Genomic DNA, 24,262 nt, shown 5'->3' on the forward strand with positions numbered 1-24,262 from the left:
AGTATTACCAACTACATTATCAACAACTGATAGGGACACATATTCATTAGGAAGCAAGCTCTTAGGTAAGTATTTTGTCATCTTCTCAGGGGATTTTTGACAAATTGTCCTGCTTACAATTTGTGGCCAGAACAACTATATCCTGAGTAAATTAGTGAATTCTGATTACAAATTCCCCTGAGTACCACTTGGTTTTTTTCCCAGCACTGATCGCCTGAGTCTGCAATAGAAGAGTCTATAAAGCAAATGTCTCTTTTCATTGAATGGAACCTGTTCAGAGCCTCTCACATGACCTAAAACTTCAGAACCTTAGATTCCAGAAGGAACCATGGACCATAGCACAAGGGGGAAGCTTCCAGCCCCACCTCAGACTTTCCCTGACCCTTCTGCTGCATGATTTGGATATTGACTAAGTAACAGAATTTTGTCTTTGGATAGCTGTTTTTTAGGATTGTTGCTGCCGTAAGGGATGAAAAGGCTAGATAAAAAAGAAGAACGGGTCAAGAAAAGATTTCTATGGAAATGTAATCCTGTGACTATTTGTACAGAGTTGCCTCCACATTTCGCTGCAAGTCTGAGCTCTTTTCATGAAACCACAGAGGACTTGCCAGACTGTACACTCCCTGCTCCCTCTTTGGGGGATCCTCAGAGACCTGACAAGCTTGTGTTGTCCCTGGGCTGGTGAGTTCCTGAGGCCACTTCTCAGATAACCAGTCACTGTGCAGAAAAGGAGGGAGCCACAGAGCATAGTTTCCCTTGTCAGAGCCCCCAAATGACCCAAGACCAAGGTTTCTGAATTACTAGGCAAATTGGCTACTGCTCCTATGAGCTTTCTTGTGCTCATTCTCAGAAAACAACAGGTTCAGAAACTTAAAAATAAAAAAAAATAAAGCTAGAGGATAGTCCTCTCCAGAAAGAAAATGAGCCTCTTTGCAAACACTGGCTGCCTGTGGGAGAGGAGATAGGCAACAGGTCCCTAGGCAAAAATTTTCTAAACTTTTCTAATCATATATCCCATCAGTGAAAACTTTTAAATGAAGTTGAGGAAGTATCACCAATATATGTGTATGTTAATTAATTTTTAAATTATTTACATATACAGTTACATAAGTGTATAGTTTATGTTTTAAAACATAGACAGAACTTTTTTTTTTTCATGAAGTATAGTTGCCTGGCAATGTTATATTAGTCTCGAGTAAGACCTGAAACCATAAAACTCCTAAAAGAAAACATAGGTGGTAACCTCTTAGACATTGGTCTTACAACGTTTTTCTGGAGAAACAGACTTTTCTAATGAGCTAAAAATAAATTCCATAGTTTAGCAACTTTAAGATACACATTTCAACATCTCTAAAACTAGAAAGCATCTTATGATCAATGGCATTTTAGCATAGGGTCACTGTCTAGTTGGGGTAGCATCTTTCCTTCTTAATGGCACATAAAATAATAGTGTGTGTCACACTAAATTGCACCTTAGATTTTATGAAATGGTGTAACTAGAAGGCTCTCATATCTACTGTGGTGAATCATCTGGCACACCCCACAATGTAGGTATCCCCCATATTTAAAGAGCAGTGAAAGGGACCAAGGGGGGGGGGGGGTCTTGGGTCATTGGTCTCCAATTAAAAGGAGAGAAAATCCCTCATAAGAATTCCATAGATTCCTCCAAAGAAAAACCTCCTTTCTACTCAATAAAACAACACACCTAAGAGCCTCAGAGAATCTGATCAAGGCAAGGAAACATTCAAGAAGCTTCCACTTATTTTTTAGGTTCTCACCATGGCCCTAGGCCAATAGTTAATATCTGTGAAGTTTATCTTTCTTATCAAAAACTGGGTGCAATAAGCCTCACAGTATTTCATTTCTTGCCAGAACTGCCCTAGAAACCTTTATAGGTAACTATCATACCCCAGGGATCAGTATGAGAAAGGGGTCTGAGCACCTGATAGACATTTTTTCAAAGAAGACATACATATGCCAAACAAATACATGAAAAGATGTCAACATCACTAATCATCAAGTAATAAATCAAAACCACAGTGATATGTCATCTCACACCTGTCAGGATGTCTACTATCAAAAAGACAAGAGGTAACAAGTACTGGTGAGAATGTGGAGAAAAGAGAACCATTGTGCACTGTTGACAGAAATGTAAATTTGCACAGCCACTATGGAAAACAGTGTAGAGGTTCCTCAAGAAATTAAAAATAGAACTACCATATGATCCAGCAATCCCACTTCTGGGTATATATCCAAGGGAAACAAAATCATTATCTCAAAGAGATCCCTGCACTCCCATGTTCATTACAACATTATTCACAGTATTCAAGGTATGGAAACAACCTAGTTGGCCATCAATGGATGAATGGATAAAGAAAATGTAATATATATAATGGACTATTATTTGGCCTCAAAAAAGAAGGCAGTCCTGCCACTTGCAATGACATAGATGAACTTGGAGGCCATTATACTATGTGAAATGAGCCAGACAAAGACAAATACTGTATGGTATCTTTTATATGTAGGATCTAAATAAAAAGTCAAACTCAAGGAAACAGAGTAGAATGGTGGTTACCATGCGCTGGGTGGGGGTAAATAGGGAGAGGTTGGTAGAAGTGTACAAGCTTTCAGTTATAAGATGAATAAGGTCTGAAGACCTAATGTATAACATAGTGACTGTCCGTGTCCCTTCTGCTAGCAGCTCTTGGTCTTTTGGCCATGCTGGTGGTTCCTGGAGGGGCCGGCTGCCTCGCTCCTGGCCTTGCGAACCCGGCCCAGGCCCCGGGTGGGGGGAGGCATCCTCTGGTACAGGAGGCTCCCGGAACCGGGCTGCACTTGCCAAAGCGCTGGCTCTGGCCCAGCTCCCTGCGTGGGAACTGGAAGGGGCCTCTGGGAGCAGACAAGCCCAGGCGCCGTAGGCTTAGCAGACGTGGCCGTGTACTTCTCGCTGTAGGAGTGGGGGGTGTCTGCGGCCTGCTCAGAGGGCCTGTAGCTGGACGTGGTGCCGGAGACCTACAGTCATCTGGGCGCACTCGGTGAAGTCCCGCCTACTCGCCTGGGCCACCTCCCAGCCCACCCCGCCCACACTCAGGCTGGCACCCGCAGTGAGAGGCCCCAGGTCAGGAAGTCGGGACAGCAGGGGGCGGCCTCCGCGTGGCGTTTGCGTTCTCCCAGGGTTCCGAGGCATTAAGCCAGCCCTCATCTGGGTGGAGGAAGGGGCCGACCTGTGGGGCCCTGATGCCCGGGGTCCGGAGGTGGAAGAGTGTCTGACAGAAACAGACTCAGATTCCAGAAAAGGACGGGAAAGGACAAAGAGAATGGACTGAGGCACCGGAGAAGATCCTTTCTGTGGAAGCTCAGCCTCCTGGGCTGAAGGCTCTGAAACACCCTTCTGCTGGGCTCCCTTAGAGCTTGGAGCGACCATCCAAGGCAACCCGCCGAGCTCACCCCCCACTCTGTGCCCACCCCGTCCCCAGAGCAGGCCAGCGTCACGGTTGCTACATGAGCGGAAGAGGTTTTGCCTGGCGCTCGGCCCTGGTGGCGCACCTGTGCACCCACACGGGCGAGAAGCCTTTCTGTAGCCCTGACTGTGGCAAGGGTTTTGGCCCTTTCTCTCCGAGCAAGCACCGAGCCAGCTATGGCGAGAGCCGTCCTACCGCTGCCTGGACCGTGGCCGGGCTTCCCCCAGCGCTCAGCCCTCACCACTCACCTACGGGTCCATGCAGACCAGAAGCCCTGCCGCCGTGATGACTGTGGCTGCTGCTTTAGCCGGAGCTCTGCCAGCTCCAAGCACCAGCGGGCCCACGGCAGCGAGACTCCCTTTCAGTGCGAGGACTGTGGCCGCGCCACTGCCCATGCGTCAGACCTTCGGCGTCACGTGCGCACGCACACCGGAGAGAAGCCCTACCCATGCCCAGACTGCGGGCGCTGCTTCTTCAGAGTTCAGAAATGGCAGCGCATCGGTGGACCCACAGCGGACCACCCCTACCTCTGTCCTCAACGTGGCAGGCGCTTTGGCCAGAAGTCAGCCGTGGCCAAGCACCAGTGGGATCATAGCCCTGGTGCCGGGAGACACAGAGGCCAGGGTGCCAGTGGGTTGCCTGTGCCCCTGGCCCCTGGCCCCTGGCCACGGGGACCTGGACCCACCTGTGGGCTTCCAACACTACCCAGAAATATACCAGGAGTGTGGGTGATGGTCTCAAAGGTTGCAAGCCCAAGGGTGGAGATCTAGACGTTGCCTGAGGCCCAGGCTGGGCTCAGGGGCCTGAACCTCTGTGGCGGCTCCAGGGAAGTCACAGAACTCTGGGCAAGAGGTGGACCTGGGGGATGAGGACCATCTTACCTTGGGCCTTCACACGCTGGATCTGCTGACACCTTGCTCCCAACTGTCCCAGACTCTAGAATCCCCCTTTGCCGAGTTAAGACGTGAGGTAAGCACCTTCACAAGACAACCCCTGTGGGGACGGAAAAGCTGTTTCTCAGCTTAGACAAGAGGACTGAAGTAGAAAAGAACTTTGTTTTATCCATTGTCCTTTTAGTGCAGGAATTGAAAACTGGTGGCCATGTACTGAATCTGGCTTGCAGCAACCTTTTAAACATTATTTTGGGCCCAACCAGCATTTTAAAATGTTACAAATTACTGGTTAAGATTTAAAAAGATATTTCTTTCACACATAGGTTTCTGGCCTCTTCAAAGGTTTGGCAACTTGATCTGAGCTGAGGGACAGCTGTTCGGCATGCCCACCACTCCATATCCGCTCCTGTCCAATGTCAGCTGGCACTTGTCATTGTCCATGTCTCTGGTAAAGCAGGCGCTCTCCATCTGGCATTTTCCCCTCATTTACGTGACCTGTTTGGCTCCTATATTCATTTGGGTTTGCACTCTGGTGTACAACATTCATGTTTTCCTGAATCAGGGATTCAGGTAGACAGCATATATGTGAAAGGGTGGCAGGAGAGAAGTAAAAGCAGACTTTACTTAAAAAAAAAAAAAAAAAAAAGACCATAGACTATAGTGGATAATACTGTATTGTGTAACTGAAATTTCTTAAGGGAATAGAACTTAAATGTTCTCACCAAAAACAAAAAAAAAAAAATGCTTAATATGTGAGGTGATGGATGTGCTAATTAACTGTGGGGTCCTTTCACGATGTATACATATATCAAATCATCATAATGTATACTTTAAATATCTTACAATTTTATTTATAAATTATACCTCAATATATCTGGGGGTGGGGGGAGGGAAGGGAGTCTGAGTAAAAATAAGACACCCCCTCTCTTCCAGTAATTTACAATCCAGATGCAAATGTCAGACAACTTTTAATAAGGGTTCAATGTAAGCAAACAGCAAGGTAAGTGAAAAATGCTTCTTATTCCAAAATACATGCTACATATGCAAGCAATGCTTTAAGAAGTAGAAAATTTTGTTGTGAAACCGAGAGTTGATGGAGGGTAGTGAGTGGGAGATGAGCTAAATGGGTGATGGGTATTAAGGAGAGCACTTGTCAGGGCACCTGGGTGGCTAAGTCAGTTAAGCATCTAACTTCAGCTCAAGTCATGATCTCACAGTTTGTGGGTTCAAGCCCTGCACCAGGCTCTGTGCTGACAGCTCAGAGCCTGGAGCCTGCTTAGGATTCTGTGTCTCCCTCTGTCTCTGCCCCTCCCCGACTTGTTCTCTGTCTCGCTCTGTCTCTCAAAAATAAATAAACATTTAAAAATTTAAAAAAAAAAAAAGGAGGGGGGCGCCTGGGTGGCGCAGTCAGTTAAGCGTCCCGACTTCAGCCAGGTCACGATCTCGCGGTCCGTGAGTTCGAGCCCCGCGTGGGGCTCTGGGCTGATGGCTCGGAGCCTGGAGCCTGTTTCTGATTCTGTGTCTCCCTCTCTCTCTGCCCCTCCCCCGTTCATGCTCTGTCTCTCTCTGTCCCAAAAAAAATAAATAAACGTTGAAAAAAAAAAAATGTAAAAAAAAAAAAAAAGGAGGGCACTTGTGTTGAGCACTGGGTGTTATATGCAAGTGATGATTCACTAAACTCTACCCCTGAAAACAATAATACACTGTATATTAACTAACTAGAACTTAAATAAAAAATTTGAAGGAAAAAAATTTTTTGTTGTGAATACAGATCTGAGAAGACCAGTGCATCTACTGATAAGGGAAAGGTAAGTGCTGAGCAGATGAACAAAAAGCAGTCCCTAGGCTCAAGATGTTTGTGGCCTGGCAGGGAAGAGAGGTTCTATCCTACATCACTGACTCTACAGAAATATAACAGAGGCACAAATTATGTGTTACCAGAGCTGGGAGAAAGCAGAAGAATCAGCAGGCCTACAGGAAAGGCCTCATGTAAGAGGTCACACTTAGACTGGATCTTGAAGGATGAATAGGTGTTTGCCAGTTCTAAAGAGAACTGGGGGAAGAGCAGAGAATTCTTTGTAGCCTTTTTCAGAGCAAATAAAAGAAATAAAAGAGGAAAGAAATAAGGAAAGGAGAGGGAAAAGTCACTGACATTCAATAATACCTCAAAGATTCTGAAAGATCTAGGCTGATTTCTGACTAGGGAAGAGTCTCCAGAAGCTTCTGCTCGGCTTCCCTGAATCTATAGGGAGACAGTGGACAGGTAAAAGAATGATGCACTTTAGGAGAAATTTTCATCTTCTTCATCCTAATTTCTGATGCTCCTATCTGCCCAGGTTGCACATTTCTGGAAAGGGCTGAGGCCCACAATGGCCAATCAGACCATAGTGACTGAGTTCTTCCTCCAAGGCCTGACAGACACCAAAGAGCTTCAGGTGGCAGTTTTCCTGCTCCTGCTGCTTGCCTACCTTGTGACTGTCTCTGGAAACCTGGTTGTCATCAGCCTGACCTTGCTGGACACACGCCTGCAAACCCCTATGTACTTCTTCCTCCGGAATCTGTCCTGCCTAGAAATTTGGTTCCAAACCGTCATCGTGCCCAAGATGTTGCTCAACATTGCCACAGGGACCAAGACCATCAGTTTTGCTGGCTGCATTACTCAGGACTTTTTCCACATCTTCCTGGGGGCCACAGAGTTCCTCCTCCTCACAGCCATGGCCTATGACCGGTATATTGCCATCTGCCAGCCCCTCCACTACCCCATCCTCATGAGCAACAGAGTCTGCACACAGCTTATCCTCACCTGCTGGCTGGCAGGATTCTTCTTCATCATAGTGCCTGTCATCCTGACCAGTCAGCTTCCATTCTGTGACACCCACATCAACCACTTCTTCTGCGACTATACGCCTCTAATGGAGGTGGTGTGCAGTGGGCCACAGGTGTTAGAAATGGTGGATTTTACCCTGGCCGTGGTGGCACTGGTCAGCACTCTAGTGCTGATCGCCATATCCTATGTCCAGATCATCCGGACAATTGTCAGGATCCCCTCGGTCCAAGAGAGAAAGAAAGCTTTCTCCACCTGTTCCTCCCATATCATTGTGGTCACCCTGTGCTATGGCAGCTGCTTCTTCATGTATGTGAAGCCCTCTCCTGGCAAGGGGGTTGATTTCAACAAAGGAGTGTCCCTAATCAATACAATTATTGCCCCCCTCTTGAATCCCTTTATCTACACTCTCAGGAACCAACAAGTTAAGCAAGTAGTGAAAGACCTGATCAGGAAAATGGCATGGCTCCAAAATAAATGACAGCCCTACAAGTCACCTTCCAGGGAAATAGGACTCTCCTCCCCAGAGTCCAAGAATTCTACAAAAAAGTATTTTCAAGGTTAAGCTTTCATGAATACTTTCTTCAAAATCCTCAAAGCTTTTCCAGCTTCCATCCATTCCCTGGTCCCAAAGCCACACCCGTATTTTAGGTATTTGTTATGTCAGCACCCCACTTCCAAGTACCAAAATATGTATTAATTACCTATTGCCCCTTAATGACTTACACACAAAACCTAGTGGCGTAAAACAACAAACATTTGTCATCTCATAGCTTCAGTGGGCCAGAACCTGGGTGATTAGATCAGTAACTCCTGCTTAAGGTGACTCAAGAGATTGTAGTCAGGCTGTCAACCAGGGCGGTGGCCTCATCGAAAGTCATAATTGAGGGCGCATGTGCTTCCAAGTTCACTCACTTGGTTGTCAGTAGAAATATCCCTGTGGGACCAAAACCAATGCTCCCTATAGACCAGGCAGGGAGGTGAAGAAAAAAGAAAGAAAAGTAAGACTGGGTCAAGAGTCTGAACAGGGACCACTCAAAAACATAGTAGTTTCAGGGCTATGCAGTCCTGGGTGACTCAGTCAGTTAAGCATCCAACTTCGGCTCAGGTCATGATCTCACGGTTCATGGGTTTGAGCCTCACATCGGGCTCTGTGCTTACAGCTCAGAGCCTGGAGCCTGTTTCAGATTCTGTGTCTCCCTCTGTCTCTCTGCCTCCCCTGCTTGTCTTCTGTCTCTCTCTCTCTCTCAAAAATAAATAAACATTAAAAAAAATTATCTAAGTAAAAACACAGTAGTGTCCCCCAATGACAAATCTAAATGTCCCCCTGTATGAAGAGGCAGCTCCGAAACTCCAGGAAGACAGGGTATTAACCAGACATCAAGGGAAAATTTGAGTTGCACACACAGTCACAGACTTCGGACTCCAGCTACACCATCATATGCACCACTGCTAGACTTCCAGAGCTTAGGCCTCACTCACCCTCCTGACCTTTCCCCACATCTCTTATGCCAAGTCCACCACATTCACCCCACTGTCAGCCTCCTCTTTCTCCGCTCCCAAGATAGCTTTATCCTAAAGGAACAGGAAACCCCCAGACCTGGCCTGTTCTGGCTTCATGCCTCCCCCTTCAATCCTAGCCTTCACGGCTGCTCAGGAATCTCTTTCCTCACCTCCGAAATCCCTGACAAAAGTCCTTGGGGGACAATATTTCTGTCTTCAATCATGATCCCTTCCCTTTCCCACTCTTTCTCTCCCTGGTCAGCTCATTACATAATTTTCAGAAAAGCATGAAGCTGTGCAGCCTAAGCCCAGAAAAATTCACTCCCTTCACCTCAGTGTATCTCTGGCCCTGCATCTGCTTTCTCATCCTTGCCTCCTCTTTCAAAGGAGAGGGATCTCTGGATCTCTGTTACCTCAAAAGATGCAACATGGTGCCGGGGGTATTAAAAACAACATAGGAGCTCCTGGGTGGCTCAGCTGGTTAAGCATCCAACTCTTTATTTGGGCTCAGGTAATGATCTCATGGTTCATGAGATCGAGCCCCACATCGGGCTCTGTGCTGACAACATGGAGCTGTTTGGGATTCTCTCTCTCCCTCTCTCTCTGCCCCTCCCCTGTTCACCCTCTCTCTACCTCTCTCTCAAAACAAATAAACATTCTTTTCAAAAAAGAACACAAATTCTCAAGCTAAGCAGGCCTTTATTTAGACCCTACTTCTCCTGATTTCTAGTTTATGTGGCCTTGAGCCTGGGTTCCCTCTTCTAAAAAATAGTCTGCAATAGAAAATATTTGATGCTTCTAGCCCTTTTCTTTCCCTCCCCAGCCCCTCACAGCTGGTCCTTCACCAGCTTTTGCTCACTTGCCTCCACCATGCTGCATCTTTTGAGGTAATAGGTATGCAGAAATACCCACTCCTCCGAGAGGGGTTGGTTCCCCAAACTAGCTCCAAATCATTCCCATTTGTATTCATAGTACCACCATCCTTTCACTTTTGAGGCTAGACATCTCTTTTTTTTAATATTTATTTATTTTAGGGAGAGCACAAGAGAGGGAGGGCAGAGAGAGGAAGACAGATGATCCAAAGTGGGCTCTGCACTGACAGGCTTACAGCAGAGAGCCCGATGTGGGGCCCAGACTCAAAAACAGTGAGATCACGACCTGAGCCGAAGTCAGATGCTCAGCTGACTGAGTCACCCAGGTGCCCTGGGCTAGACATCTTGAAGCCATCACTAACCCTTCCCTGCAACCTGTCGCCCACCCCTGCTGTCTCCTCCCTCAAAATGGTTCTCAGATTCACTCTACTCCTGTATTTCAACACTGCACATAGGCCACATGTCAAATACGACCATCAGAGACTGCTAGAGATAGTCTCACAGTCTTTGCTTTCCTACAGCCACTTTCTTTGGTAAGACCCTCCCACATTGACTCTGGGTTTGGCCATGTGGCTTGCTTCAGACATTGTGACACTAGCAATCATAATGCAAGCAGAACTTCCAAAAGCCTTTGAAACCCTCTGACTCCCATGTGAGCAAGCCTGGGCTGTCCTACTAGATGATGAAAGACCCAAGACCTCTTTGCCACCATCACTTTTGCTGATACTAATCACATACATACACACACACACACACACACACACACACACACACACACTGCACAGGTGGCCAGGTGGCCAGCAGCCATCTGGGGATGCATGAATGAGCCCATCAAAGATCAACAGAAGAACCACCCAAATGAGCCCAGCCCAAGCAGCCAACCCACAGAATCATGAACTAAATAAACGTGGTTGTTTTAAGTCACTAAGAGTTCAAATGGTTTATTACTCAACAAAAATTAACCAGTACACAAACCAAAAGTAAACATACATGGTAAACGTATGTTGTGTGCCGGTTAAGGATCCAAGATTAAGAAGTGAGTTGAAGTTGGCTTGGTCAGGTCAGGAAAGAGAATTTCATCTCTTCTCATCCATGGCTATAGGCCAGAGAAAGTTACCCAGAAATAGGCCCTAAACAGAAGACATACTGAGGCAAAATTATTTACTTTTCTTCTGGGACATTCCACGTCCTCATCACAGGTAATCTGGCCCCTAAAGTAAGACTTGGATGGGAATGTTGGCCCAGTAGACTTTGAAAATCTTATCCCAAGGAATCTGATTTGAACATTATCTGTGTGAAATGAGATTTTAAAGTTTCCCAGAAAGGGTGCCTGTGTGGCTCAGTCAGTTAAGCTTCTGACTTCGGCTCGGGTCATGATCTCACAGTTTGTGAGTTCCAGCCCCACGTCAAGCTCTGTGCTGACAGCTCCTAGCCTGGAGCCTGCTTCAGATTCTATATCTCCCTCTCTCTCTGTCCCTCTCCCACTGGTACTCTGTATGTATCTCTTTCAAAAATAAACATTTTTTAAAAAATTTTAATGAAGTTTCACAGAAAGCTCAGAAACCACGTGGAGCCTCAAGTCCCCACACTCTTGTCAGGAGCATTTCTGGGACACCCTTTTCCAGGGACTCTGTCCCCAGAGAATAAAAATTCTCACATGAAGGCCATGGTCTGCAAGAGAGACCTGGAGCTACCCAGGCTGAGTGTGTGGGTAGCTGTGGAAAACAGACAGGAGAAAGATGTGCTGATTCACTCATTTCTCAGCCTGTATCAGTCTTAACTGAATGTAGCCCTTCCCCTTGTCCACACCTAGGAAAGACACAATTTATGAGCCAAGTCCAAAGCAGACAAATGCTTTGTGTGCTCACAATGTGCTCTCATCTTAAGCACCAGCATACTGTACTAGGACTTCATAAATTCATCCCACCTTCTGCTTCAAAGTTATTAGGATAATTCCTTTGTGAGGCCCCCCACCAGAACTGTGGAATGAGGAGAGAGATTGAAGACCCAGGTCGCCACTTAGAACGTGTACAAGCCCATGAAACCAGATTCTCAAGGCGTGGAACCAATATTCCAGAGACAATCAGGGAAATGGCTCCCTCTAGTGGGATTTTCTATTTTTACAATGTCACATACACACCACAATTTAAAAAGCTCAAAAGATTTAAATTCTCAAACAATGGAATCACTGTCCCAGGAATGATCTAAACAAACACCTCTCTCTAGTTAGGATTTTTGTTGTTTTGTGTTTTGTTTTGTTTTGTTTTGTTTTGTTTTGTTTTGTTTGTTTTAGAAAATGTCAACTACGGTGGCTGGCACAAAATTGACCAACCCTAATGAATGTAACTTAGTCAAACTCTCATTTATGGCTTAATTTTTCTCCCTGCTATGTCCATATGGGTGTAATCAGGTTAAGTAAGGCATTATGGACTACTCTTTATTGTTCTTAATGTCTGCTCCTTCTAATCACTGTTGATTTGGAAGGCAGTCTCACTAGGATGCAGATACTTTCATGTGTAATTTTATTAAAAATTAATTTAATAAAAATTAATTCAAACCTGCATTTATGGAGTTAATAAACTCATCTAGGCATTTTCAGTGCCTTGCTTTAATTATTAAACCATTAATAAGTTAAATCTGCTAGATCTGCCTGTAGAGAATTTATAAATTTAAGCGATGTATTGGTATTAGATGATTTTTTTTAATTGTTGAGTCGTTTTTTTAGTCTGTTAAGGTTAAGAGTTATGGGGATTATTTTAATGTTTATTTATTTTGAGAGAGACAGAGAGAGCACACACATACGAGCACAAGCAGAGGAGGGGCAGAGAGAGAGAGGGAGAGGCAGAATCCCAAGCAGGCTCCGAGCTGTCAGTGCAGAGCCCAACACAGGGCTTGATCCCACAAAACATGAGATCATGACTTGATCCAAAATTGAGTCAGATGCTTAACTGATTGACCCATCCAGGCTCAAGAATGATGAGATTTTTATTTTAGGGCTTAGTTAAATGTATTTGTATTTTAATTTTAATCAAACAAAATACCAGATCTAGGGAGATGCCTGTCTATGAAAATTTTATGAATTTAAGTAGCATGCTGGTATTAGTGAGAAAGATTTTTCTAAGGGGTTGAGTAGTCTTTCTAACCTACTAGGGCTGAGAATATAAATATTTTTGTTTAGAACACTGAAGGGGCATACTCACAGATTCAGGAACTCTGCTTAGATATAATTCCCAATAGCTATGTAAGGACTCTCAGTAAAAATTAAAAGATCAAAGTAAAATCCTTAAAGAAAATAGCCAGAATTGACTATACATCTGCTCTTACCTCATGGCTCAAATAGGGAAAAACAGTGACTTGAAGTGTTCTCTTCCTCCCCCCTTTTTTTTAATGTTTATTTATTTTTGACAGAGAGAGAGTGAGAGAGAGAATGCACATGTGGGGGAAGGGCAAAGAGAGAGGGAGGGAGAGTGAGAATCTCAAGCAGGCTCCATGCTTAACATGGAACCACACGTGGGGTTCCCTCTCCCAACCCTAAGATCATGACCTGAGCTGAAATCAAGAGTCAGATGCTTAACTGACTGAACCCCCCAGGCGGCCTTCTTCTTCCCTTCCTAATAACAAAGTGCTAAGTCTTTCTATGAGGGGAAGGAGAGGGTGGAGATCTGAACTGTTCGAATTTTTCATTCTGTTTAAATATGTGCATGGTCACTTCTGTGTTTATCCTAGACAAGACAACACCTTCAGGGGAGGGGGGTTGGAGGAAGGGAGGGAGGAAGAAAAGGAGGAAATAAGAGAGAAGAAAGGAAGAAAATGAGGGGAAATAGGAAGAAAGAAAGGAGACAAAGAAACTCTGATCCTGAAACTACTATTTACAAATACATTTGCAGGTGTTCAAAACATGGATTCTCCAAAATTACTTTCTACTTGGAAATTTCCTTCCAAGTATAAACTTTTAAAATACTTATAGAGGAATAAAATCTTATTTGTCAAGATGTGAAAAAACTTCTTTGAAACTTTTATTTAGAAGATTAATGTATGAATGTTCTCTGGACAGACCGATTGGGTGGAAAGAGAGAGAGGGAGGAGAGAGAGATTTTCAGCAGCTTCTAAGCTGAAAGGGACAAGAAACTCCTGTTTGTTTCTTTTAAAAAGTAATTTTAGGGGCTCCTGGGTGGCTCAATTGGTTGAGCACCTGACTCTTGGTTTCAGCTCGGGTCATGATCCCAGAGTCATGGGATTCAGTCTCGAATCAGGCTCCACGCTAAGCATAGAGTCTGTTCAAGATTCTCTTTCCCTCTGTCCTCTCCCCCACTCTCTCTCTCTCTCTCAAATAAAATAAAATAAAATAAATTCTCTCTCTGTCCCTCTTTCATGTTCGCTCTCTCTCTAAAATTAAAAAATATGTTTTTGGGGGGGCCGCTGGGTGGCTCAGTTGGTTGAGCATCTGACTCATGATTTTGGTTCAAGTCATAATCTCATGGTTCGTGGGATTGAGCCCTGCATCAGGCTCTGCACTGACAGCTTGGGGCTTGCTTGGAATTCTCTCTCTCCCTCTCTCTTTCTGCCCCTCTCTTGCTTGTGTTCTCTCTCCCCAAGTAAATAAACTTTAAAATATATGTTTTTAAGTAACTTTAAAGAATTTACAATAATGCACTGAAAATATTTTAACAATTGCACCATTCGCAGCTAGTGTGTACGTAAGAAAACTTTATACTTACATTGCTAAATCTCCAAGCACTTTAGCAAAACACTGTAGTAAAAGTCTTGAGTTACACACCATGATTTGAAATGAGCATCATGAAAAGGAACAAAGAAAGTGCCTACTGGATATTGCTGGCTAGAAGAGACTTTCTGTTACTTACAGTGCAACTGTTTGTTAACAACCATACTAATTAATGGTCAGGGGTGATTTTTTTAAAGCATTTTACAACCTAAAATGATACCCTGTTGTTGTTTGTTATAGGTTGATAACATTTTACTGTGTTTATTTATTTGTTAGGAAATTGGAGGCTTAGGGTTGACACTATCACATAACATTTTTTCCCATTTAAAATGATGGGAGATGGGTTCCCAGCTAGCATTTTCACCCAGAACGTCTGTTTTTTATGAATGGATTATTGATTGTAAAGAGGAGATGCCTGGGTAAAGATTGAGATATCTCAACAATAGCACTGATAGCTTGAAGATAATGGAGTAATACCTTCAAAATTCTAAAAACAAAAAAATTAATCACACCTAGACTACTATACTTAGCCAATTCTCAATCAAGCACAAAGTTAGTATAAAGAATTTTCATATTTGCAAAGTCCCAAAAACTATATTTCCTATGCACCACCCAGTAGCACCTGGAGCTACTGGAGAGTGTACTCCACCAAAACAAGAGTAAGCTAAGAAGGAAAGAGACATTGGAACCATAACACAGGAGCTCTGGTTCAAAAGAAAGTGAAAGGCACTCCCAGCCATCCCCCAGTGGAAGCCATTCATCAGACTGAAGAAAACACAGTCCAGAGGGGAATCTGTAGACAGTCTCTTCCACATATCACACCCCAGGTACATCATAAACAGCCACAGGTCCATCACGCTCAGACTGACATGGCGCATCTACACCTACTACATGACCACACCCCCCTCCCTCCATAGACACTCCACACACTACAGGCTCAGTTTCCAGAGCCAGTGACAAATGGTAACCTTAGACATTCTTTCTCAGGTCCCAATTTTAAGGGGAAAAAGATGCCTTTTCTTGTTCCAAATTCCAAACACGTTCCTATTGACATCAAGCTAGAGGTTCTCTGCCTCAGTGGAACCATCTACCCCTAGGAGCCTCTTTCTGCTTCATACCTCCTCCAAGAGTGTCTCCTGCTGCCTTCACAGGTCACCTAGCCATCCAGTAATCCAGCCAGCCAGCCACACCTCCACCTGTCCCTCTTCTGTCCATGTGGCCAGTTATCCATCCATTTATGTGCCTATCTATCCATCAACCAATTTGTCCATCCATCTGTCTCTCCTGGACTTGTCAGCATAGTCTAAAGATCCACAAAGAGCCTTACTACAAACCCCTCTCTAGGGAGCTGCTCTGTGAATGAGTCAGGAATGCCACCCCTGGAGCCGGAACAGGCCCAGTTTCTCAGGCCCAGTGCACACGAGCGTGCATCAGACAAAATCCTCCCAGGGTCACCACATCCTAGAACCAGGGAGCTTGTCTCTGGGCCCAGCCAAGGGTCCTCTGAGCTGTTGGTTCATAAACAAGGCCTGTACATGAGGCAAGGAGAAACTGCAAAAAGAGGCAACCCCTCCAGATTGGCAGGTGGCAGGTTTAACAAGCGAGCAAACTTACAAGGCTTGTCTTGAGCAGCTGCAACAGACAATAATGTACACCATCCAGAAAGTTTCAACAACACCTTATTCTCTCAATGTCACATCCTTGAAATGGTTCCCACTGTGAGAAGGACACATACTCAAAGGACAGCGGAGGGGATAAGGAGCCTCCAATTGCCCAGCTGCGGCTCTGGAGTCAACCAGCAGTCACACCCTCTCAATGACCTCCTCCTGCACTCCACCACTTGTGACCAGCTCTTACAATCTTACATGCCCCCCTCTTCCTCCTCTATAATACTCCCTGAGCAGTCAGCAAAGGGTTTTACTGGCATAGAGGTATATCTTTTGGTGGCTACCTGGCTGCATTAGAGACAAGCGAGAAAAAACACAAGATTAACATCATGATTCCCAAATAAGGAAAAATCATTTTCACCAAGAGTCCCATGATATGAACCATTGATTTATTAAGTCCCCTAGGCTGGAGGTTGGATCACTTGGGGCATTTACTTGTCTCCTCATGTGATTTAATAAAGATAATACATCAGCAGACTCATGAACACATTCTGTCAGGATAATGGCACAGGTGCCTCTTTTCAAGGCAGTAATAATATCCAAGGCCATTCTACTTTGGAGTACAGCTTTGCTCTTTCTACTTTGGAGGACATTTCAGTGTTCAATAAAGACGTGTTTTGCTAGCTGCCATTTAAGGCTTGATGAGAGAATTTAGTAAGGGTTTCTGTGTCTGCTATGCTGTCCTCCAGACCAATGAAGGGAGGACAAAGACAGTGGCCAAATAATAGTACCAGTGGAAAATGGAATGTTCCTACCTGACCTTGAGGAGAGGGAGGGTGGCAGCTTTAGGAACTTGCCCTGGTTGTGCATACCATACATGATGGCCAGAGATGGCAGCACTGGGGGACATGGGCAAAAATAGGTGAAGGGGAGTGGGAGGTACAGGCTTCCAGCCATGGAATGAATAAGTCACAGGGATGAAAGGTACAGCATAGGGAATACATTCAATAGTATTGTAATCATGTTGTATGGTGACAGATGGTGGCTACACTCATTATAACATATAGAGATGTTGAATCACTATGTTGTATGCTTGAAATTAACATAACATTGTATGTCAACTATACTCAAATTTTTAAAAAATGAAATTGAAACTAAGAAATTTTCAGATAAACAAGAGCTGAGAGGGAGTTAGGGAACTGTAATCTTTAGCTCTCTAAACTCCAGGAGACAGAAAGTCATGCTAAGAAAGAGTTGAAATGGAATTGAATGTCTCATCTGTAATACCTGTCAATGTATCTCTGCTAAGCTACTAACCAACTCTTCTTCCAAGCTCTGAGGCAAAAGCTATGAATAAAACAAAGTCCCTGTCTGCATGGATCATACTTTCTAGTGGGAGAGACACTAAACACCCAAACAAATAAAACAACAAATATTATAGTTCTGATTGAGATACATGCAATAAAGAATATGAAATAGGATGATCAGGGTATGGTGTTACAGTCTCTAGGATTTGTAATTGTAATTTGTTGTCTCTAGGAATTAGCTGAGCCTGAGAGGAGCAGTCTACCCAGGGTCAGTAAGGCTCCAGATGTCAAAACATCAGGCTAAAAAGACCTGCTTAATAAACAGGGACAAAATCATTAGGGTCTTATAAATCAAGGGAAGGAGTTTGCAGTTTATTCTACCTGAACTGAGAAGCTATGGAATTACTGGAGTGTTGAAGGGAGAGGAGTGATATCATCTGACTTACACTTGGAGAAAATCACATGGGCTGGGTGAAGACAAGATGGAGAACAAGATAGTCCTGGTGAGGGACAATTTGCTAGCCTAAGATCCTAGCCATAGAGATGATGAGATGGTTGGGGTTACATTTTTGAGACAGAACTGACAGGAGTTGCCAAGAAGTTGAATGTGTAGTGTTAAATGAATCAAAATGAATGGCTAGATTTTTTATCTGAGCAACTGGATGGGAACAATTCCCTTGCTGGGATGAGGAAACTTGGGAAAGGATCAAGAGTTCTATTTGAGACACAGTAGGTTTGAGATGATCAAACTCTAAAATGAGATACTCAGTTGTATATACAAGAGGCCAGGGCCAAAGATGTGTGTTTGGGAGTCACAGAAGTTAAAAAAGGAAGGGTTTTAAGAAGGAGAAGGTACCAAATAGTGATGAGAGATTAAGATGAAGACTGAAAATCGGGGCGCCTGGGTGGTTCAGTCAGTTAAGTGTCCAACTTTGGCTCAGGTCATGATATCATAGTTCATGAGTTCAAGCCCCGTGTTGGCCTCTGTGCTGACAGCGCAGAGCCTGGAGCCTGCTTCCTGCTTCGAGTTCTGTGTCTCCCTCTCTGTCTGCCCCTCCCCTACTCATACTCTGTCTCTCACAAAAATGAATAAATATTTTTTTAAAAGACTGAAAATTACCCATTGGATTTGGCAACATGGGGTTGTTGGTGACCTTGGTAAGAGAGTTTCAGTGGAGTTGTAGGGACAAATGGAGAAAATGGGAAATAAAAACTGGAGAAGAAGCAAGTATCAACCAGAAGGCATCAGGAGTTAAGGAAAAGGCCCAGGCTATCCCAGGTAGTACTTCTATTATACCCCCAAACTTCACCACCCTTCCCAGACTAAAAACATTCAGAAGGCTTACTCTCTATTTAATGACCCTACTAAGAACATCTGCAGTAACAAGAGAGACCTGGAGATTTATGGATACTCTGTCCTCGCTGCCATGAACCTCTGGGTAACCAGACAAGCACTGTCTTCACCGGAACACTTTCCATCACAAAAGCAAACTAAGAGTGGAGATCAATGGTACTAAATTATATGTCACTGTAGTTAACTTCTAAAATTTTCCAGAAGCATCTATACTTAACTGGGAGCCAAGATTTACACAGATGAATGATTTACCCATTATAAGGTTCTAGACATATTGGAGGGAAACCCTCAAATCTCATGCTATTTGTGATCAAGGAGACCCTACAATAAGTGAGGAGGTAAAAGTTAGGCAGGAGAGGGAACATGGAGAGGAAAGGGAGAAGAACACAGGTTGGCCAAGAAAAATGAGACCGAGGAGAGATGAGAGAATACAGTAGGCACTGGGGACCCAGGCAGAATCACCTGACCCATGACACTATTTTAGTTCAGAGTCACCTAGGGAAATGCCAAGAGTCAGGGCCTCAGGGCCCCAAGGGTATGAAGACACAACAGCAGCTGGATAATAACTGTGGACACAACAAAGGTTGAGATTTCCAAGAGGGGAGGGAACAGCAGAGCCCAAGCCTATGCCCAGCAACCCCTGCACTGGCTGAGTGGCCATTTCCGTCTCCCCCAGGTAAGTGCCCCATATAGTACTGGGCAGCCTTGGTCCTTCCCTGGCAAGGCTAGACCTGCCAAGGGTAGAAAGAGAAAAGGAACAGAAGGTCTTAGAACCTCTCTCTGTGGGCTGGGAGCCAATACCTATCCCTGGTCACAAGAGAAAAGAGTCCAGGTAAAGGTTCCCAAATCTTTACTATTGTGTTTGCAAAGGTGTGACTCAGATGCCACCAGGCTGGCTGGACAGGGAGAAAAAATGAGGAGATGGGGGCCCTGGACAATTTCTCCCAGAAAAAAATTGCATATAATACAGCAAGGCAAGTGTGTGTATACTCAGACTATGCAAACCTTCCAATGTGTGATGAGGTGTGTGTGGCAAAGTGGTGAAAGTAAGGCAGTGGGCTGAGTGTGCAGGTCTGGTGGGTTACAGTAGTATGTAAATCGGGTGGGCATTCATAGTCTCCATACTGCCTATGGTCAATGTCTGATGAAAACTTGGGACGTTCTTCCTCAGGTTCCTGTCAATGGTCCCCATCTCAGAGCCCACAGATGGAGCTGCTCGCAACCTCCTTTGCTGTCCCATACCCTCCCCAATACAAACGCGCACGCGCACACACACACACACACACACACCTATGTGCAGCTCCCATTATTAATATTTTAGGCAAAAAAAAAAATCTGAAAGAACAAAGACAAGCTGTCTGGCTGTGCTCCCCAAGACCTCCCTGACTTAATAAGAGCGGTCATCCCCCCATTTCCCACATCCCCCAGTGGGCTCCAGAATCCCAGCTCCTTTGCCCCAAAGATGACAAATCTACCCCTAAAGGATAATATTAATTCCTATACCCTTTTGAGGGTCTCACCTCCTGCATTCAGGACTCTCTAGGCTGATCAGTCAGTCAGCCAGCCGTGCCTTTGTCCGTTCGTCTTAGGTCCATCTAGCCAGTTATCCACAAGTTATCTGTTGCTCCATCAACATACCAATTATCTGATTGAATTATCTGCCTTCCTATGTCATTAAGACTTACTGAAGGGGTAGGGGTGAGAAGTTCTGCATTCAGAAGAGTCACAGGGAAGGTAAAACAGGAAATTGATGAGTATAGAGTTTTAGTTTTGCAAGACGAAAAAGTTCTGGGGATTTGTTGCATAACAATGTGAATATACTTAACACTACTGAACCGTACATGAAAAAGTAGTTAAGATGGTAAATTTTATGTTATATGTTTAAAAACAAAATGTCTCAGCCCCTGTCTATAACCCAGAAGGACTGTCTGCCCTCTCTGTTCCTCTGTGGGAGATTTTGAAAAAGATAAGAGTGGCCTCAGGGACAGTGTCTCAGAAGATTGTCCCAACTATGTCAGGATGTATGGGAGATAAGAGAAGTTAAGAGGGAGATTTACAGAGGCAGAGTGCAAACAAGGAGGATGGAACTGGGAACAGAGAAGGGAAGAGAGAGTATAAGTTGAGGAAAGAAAAACATCTCTCTCCCTTCACAGATGATATCTTGGGGCAAAATGTAATTAGAGGATTGACGTCAATCCTCAAGGTGTGGCAAAGATGAGGTGGGAATGGTGAGAGAGGTTTATTGAGGACAGACAGGATGAAAAAGAATCCCAGATTTACTCAGGGAAGGAAGGCTGGCATTGCCACTTGTGTTCAGTTAAAGGAAATCCAAAAATACATATTACATGGCAAGACCCATAAAAATGTCCATATCCTTAGCCAATTACTTGACTCCTGGAAATTTTTCCTGAGGGAATAAGTTAACAGAAACAAAATGATACATACACAGATATTGTCTGCACCATTATTTAAAATAACAAATAAGGTAAATGGAAGAATTTAAGTTGCAAGAGTATGAGAAGTGTTGGTTAAATGGTAGTCGAGAAATTCAACAAACTACTACAAGAACTTTGAATAAGATCACTCAGAATACTGTGATCTGATGGCAAAATGCTTCAAGCAAACATTAAAAAGGAAAGGAAAGGGGCACCTGTGTGGCTCAGTTGATTAAGCATCTAAGTTGGCTCAGGTCATGATCTCACAGTCGTGAGACTGAGCCTCACGACAAGCCCTATGTCAGTTTCACGCTCAGCATGGATTCTTTCTCCCTCTTCCTCTGCCCCTGCCCCACTCCCTCTCACAAATTTTTTAATTTAATTAATTAATTAATTAATTAATTAAATTAAAAAATAAAAAGGAAAGGAAAAAGAAGCGCCTGACTAGCTTAGTCAGAAGAGAATGCAACTCTTGGTCTTGGGGTCAAGAGTTGGAGCCCTACACTGGGTGTGGAGATTACTTAAATAAATAAAACTTTTGGGGGGAAAAGGTAAGACAAAACTATATATACACTATGATTACAAACATGTAAATAGGTTGGTGGTGGGACAAAGACTTGAGGGTAATATACAAGAAAGAAAATAACTAAAATGAGGAAATTGGATTTTACTCCAAATATCTCCTAAATATTTTAATTGCATAAATAATATTTTTTAAATTTCAAAATAACAAGACCTATCCCATAGGTGTGAGCATCTGAAGGGTTATAAATAGGAGTGAAGAGGACCAATGAATGGACTCAGATACCTCTTCTATCCAAACTCACTGGATGGAGTTTATCTCCCAGAAGTGTAGGGTAAGCCTGTTGGCCTTGTGAGAGACACGGTAGACATGATGGTTGAAAAATCAGGCTCCAAGTTACTATTCTGGTTCTGCCACTCCCTAATCATGTGATGTTGGGTCAGTAATTTAAGCTCTCAGACCTCTTGTTCTTCATCTGCAGTGAAGAAATAACAGCTAGCACTAGAGCTGTTATGAAGTCACCCAAGATAATGCACAATGCCCAGCACACGGCAATTTCTAAATGTGAGCTATAGAGTAAATGACATAAGGCCAAAAAATATAGTAAAGAGATAAAGTGGGGGTGGGAGAAAGATTAGGTCTGTGAGCAATAGGCATAAAGTTTGAGACTCTCCTACCTACAGATGAAGATGTCTGGGCTAATATCATGTGTGAGGCGAATGCAGGTGATAAAAGCTCTGCAGATGTTAGAAACCAAGACGTCTACAAAACTTGGACCCAGCGTCCTGTCTTTGTCTCACTAGCTACCTGATGCTAGGCAGATCACTTCATCTTTCTATTCATCAGTTCCCCTATCTTCATGAGCAGGATTCATTCATTTATCTAATACATATTCAGCTGAACACTTGACATGTGCAAGATCCCATACTAGTTGTCCCAGTGATGAAAACTCACCTCTAAGACAGTTGAGAACTGATTAAGAGCACAGGTTCTGGTGTTAGGTCTGGATGTAAGCCCAAACACCCTCAGCTACTAGATGTATGACTTTAAGAAAGTTATCAATACTATCTGGGCTTTCATTTGCTCATCTGTAAAATGGAGAAAGTAAAGATTTCTATGTCATATTGTGGCTGTGAAGATCCAATGATTTGGAGAATGTCAAGCCCTTTGGCATGGTGCCTGGCAGGAACCAGGCACTTGGGAAGCACCAGCAGCAGTTAAAACAGACAGCCCCCCACTACCACCCCAACTGTCCTGCAGGGTCTTACAGTGGAGACTACACTAAAAAGTTCTAGGACCTGGGGCACGTGGGTAGTTCAATTGGTTAAGCATCTGACTCTTGGTTGGGTCATGATCTCACAGTTCAAGAGTTCGAGTCCTGCATCAGGCTGTGTGCTGACAGTGTGGAACCTGCTTGGGATTCTCTCTCTCCCTCTCTTTCTGCCTCCCTCTCTCTCTCTCGATCTCTCTCTCTCTCTCTCTCTCTGTCTCTCAAAAATAAATAAATATTTATTTGTTTGTTTGTTTATAAATATGATTTATATTTATTTATAAATATTTTTAAAAATTTTTTAAGTCCTGGGACCCAGACACAACTAATGACTCATGATAACCCAGATAAAGGTGTTTTCTTCAAATACTTGAAGGGCTGTCTGGTACAAGAGCGGTGAGACATTCTGTAAAACACTAAGAATCTAGCCAAGACAAATATAATGAAAGACCTGTCCTACAAGCAGAGGAGACCAAAGCTAAATGGGGCTATCTCACTAGGTGGTGAGTTCCCCACTGCTGCAGATGTGCAGACAGACACTGCACAGCACCCCTCTAAAATGTTGTTGATAAGACCCAAGTCATGCTGAAATATATGACCTCAGTGGTCACATTTAATCCTAAAATGCCACGGGTAATCATTTCTGACCATGAGGAACAGAAAAGCTGCCTTGGGGGAGGTGGAATTTGAATTGAGCTTGAAGGGTGAGTGGGATTTTAATAGAATGCATGGAAACATTCTCTTCAGGGGGCACTCTGTGGAAATGCAAGAAGGCCTGGGAAAGCAGAGTGTGCTAAAACAGAGTAGCTGGTGTAGCTCATCACAGGGACCTGGATGAGAGGAGAGCAAAGTACAGTATGGCCAGTCCCTGTCCCACTCCCTTCATGGAACAGACTGGAACCCAGTAATCTGTGAAAAAAGGATTTCATAGAATCCCAAAGCATGATACAATTGTGCTGTATTATCACAATCCCACCATTGGATGGCATTCTAAATCCATAGCCCACCATGGTGATCACCAGATATCAGCTTGGGACAGTCCCTGGCTGAGTCGCCAATGCGGGTGCTACATAGTCTCTTTCAAGCTGGGGTTTCAGTCCAGGGGAAACAAAGGGGCCTAGGACATAGCACTGTGCCATCACCACTCTGAAGACATATCCAAAGTACAGGGCTGGGTTCTGTACCCATGGGAATATGGGAATCAAGCCCTGAACCAGGACTCCGAGCACAGGGAACCATAGAAAATACAGGAAATTTGGAGTCAAGAAACCTAGATTCAAGTCCCAGGCCTACAACTCCCTTGGTATTATTTCAGGCAAATTATTTAACCCCTCCAAGACCCATGGCCTCATCCATAAAGTGGAGACCCTAACTCTCTCAGTTGATTCCAGAGGGACTGTATGAAAGTGCTTTACTAAATTACAGAAATGCTGATTATTTCTATATAAACATCTCTTCCCTAGCTGTGCCATAGGTCCTGGCCTCAAGTG

At 44.1% G+C, this 24,262-nt stretch overlaps 1 protein-coding gene and 1 pseudogene across 1 annotated transcript; both read left to right on the forward strand.

The window, feature by feature from the left end:
• Window positions 1-2,576: 2,576 nt before the first annotated feature.
• On the forward strand, window positions 2,577-4,193 carry LOC124501936 (zinc finger protein 764-like; annotated as a pseudogene).
• A 2,530-nt stretch (window positions 4,194-6,723) lies between these two features.
• On the forward strand, window positions 6,724-7,659 carry LOC124501937 (olfactory receptor 2AP1-like). Its single transcript, XM_047066379.1, has one exon. The coding sequence runs from the start codon at window positions 6,724-6,726 to the stop codon at window positions 7,657-7,659; it is 936 nt and encodes a 311-aa protein (XP_046922335.1).
• Window positions 7,660-24,262: the final 16,603 nt, after the last annotated feature.

Source organism: Lynx rufus, unplaced genomic scaffold, assembly GCF_022079265.1.
Source record: "Lynx rufus isolate CCGP_SWC_20201006 ecotype Redwood Valley unplaced genomic scaffold, mLynRuf1.p SCAF_7, whole genome shotgun sequence".
NCBI lineage: Eukaryota > Metazoa > Chordata > Mammalia > Carnivora > Felidae > Lynx > Lynx rufus.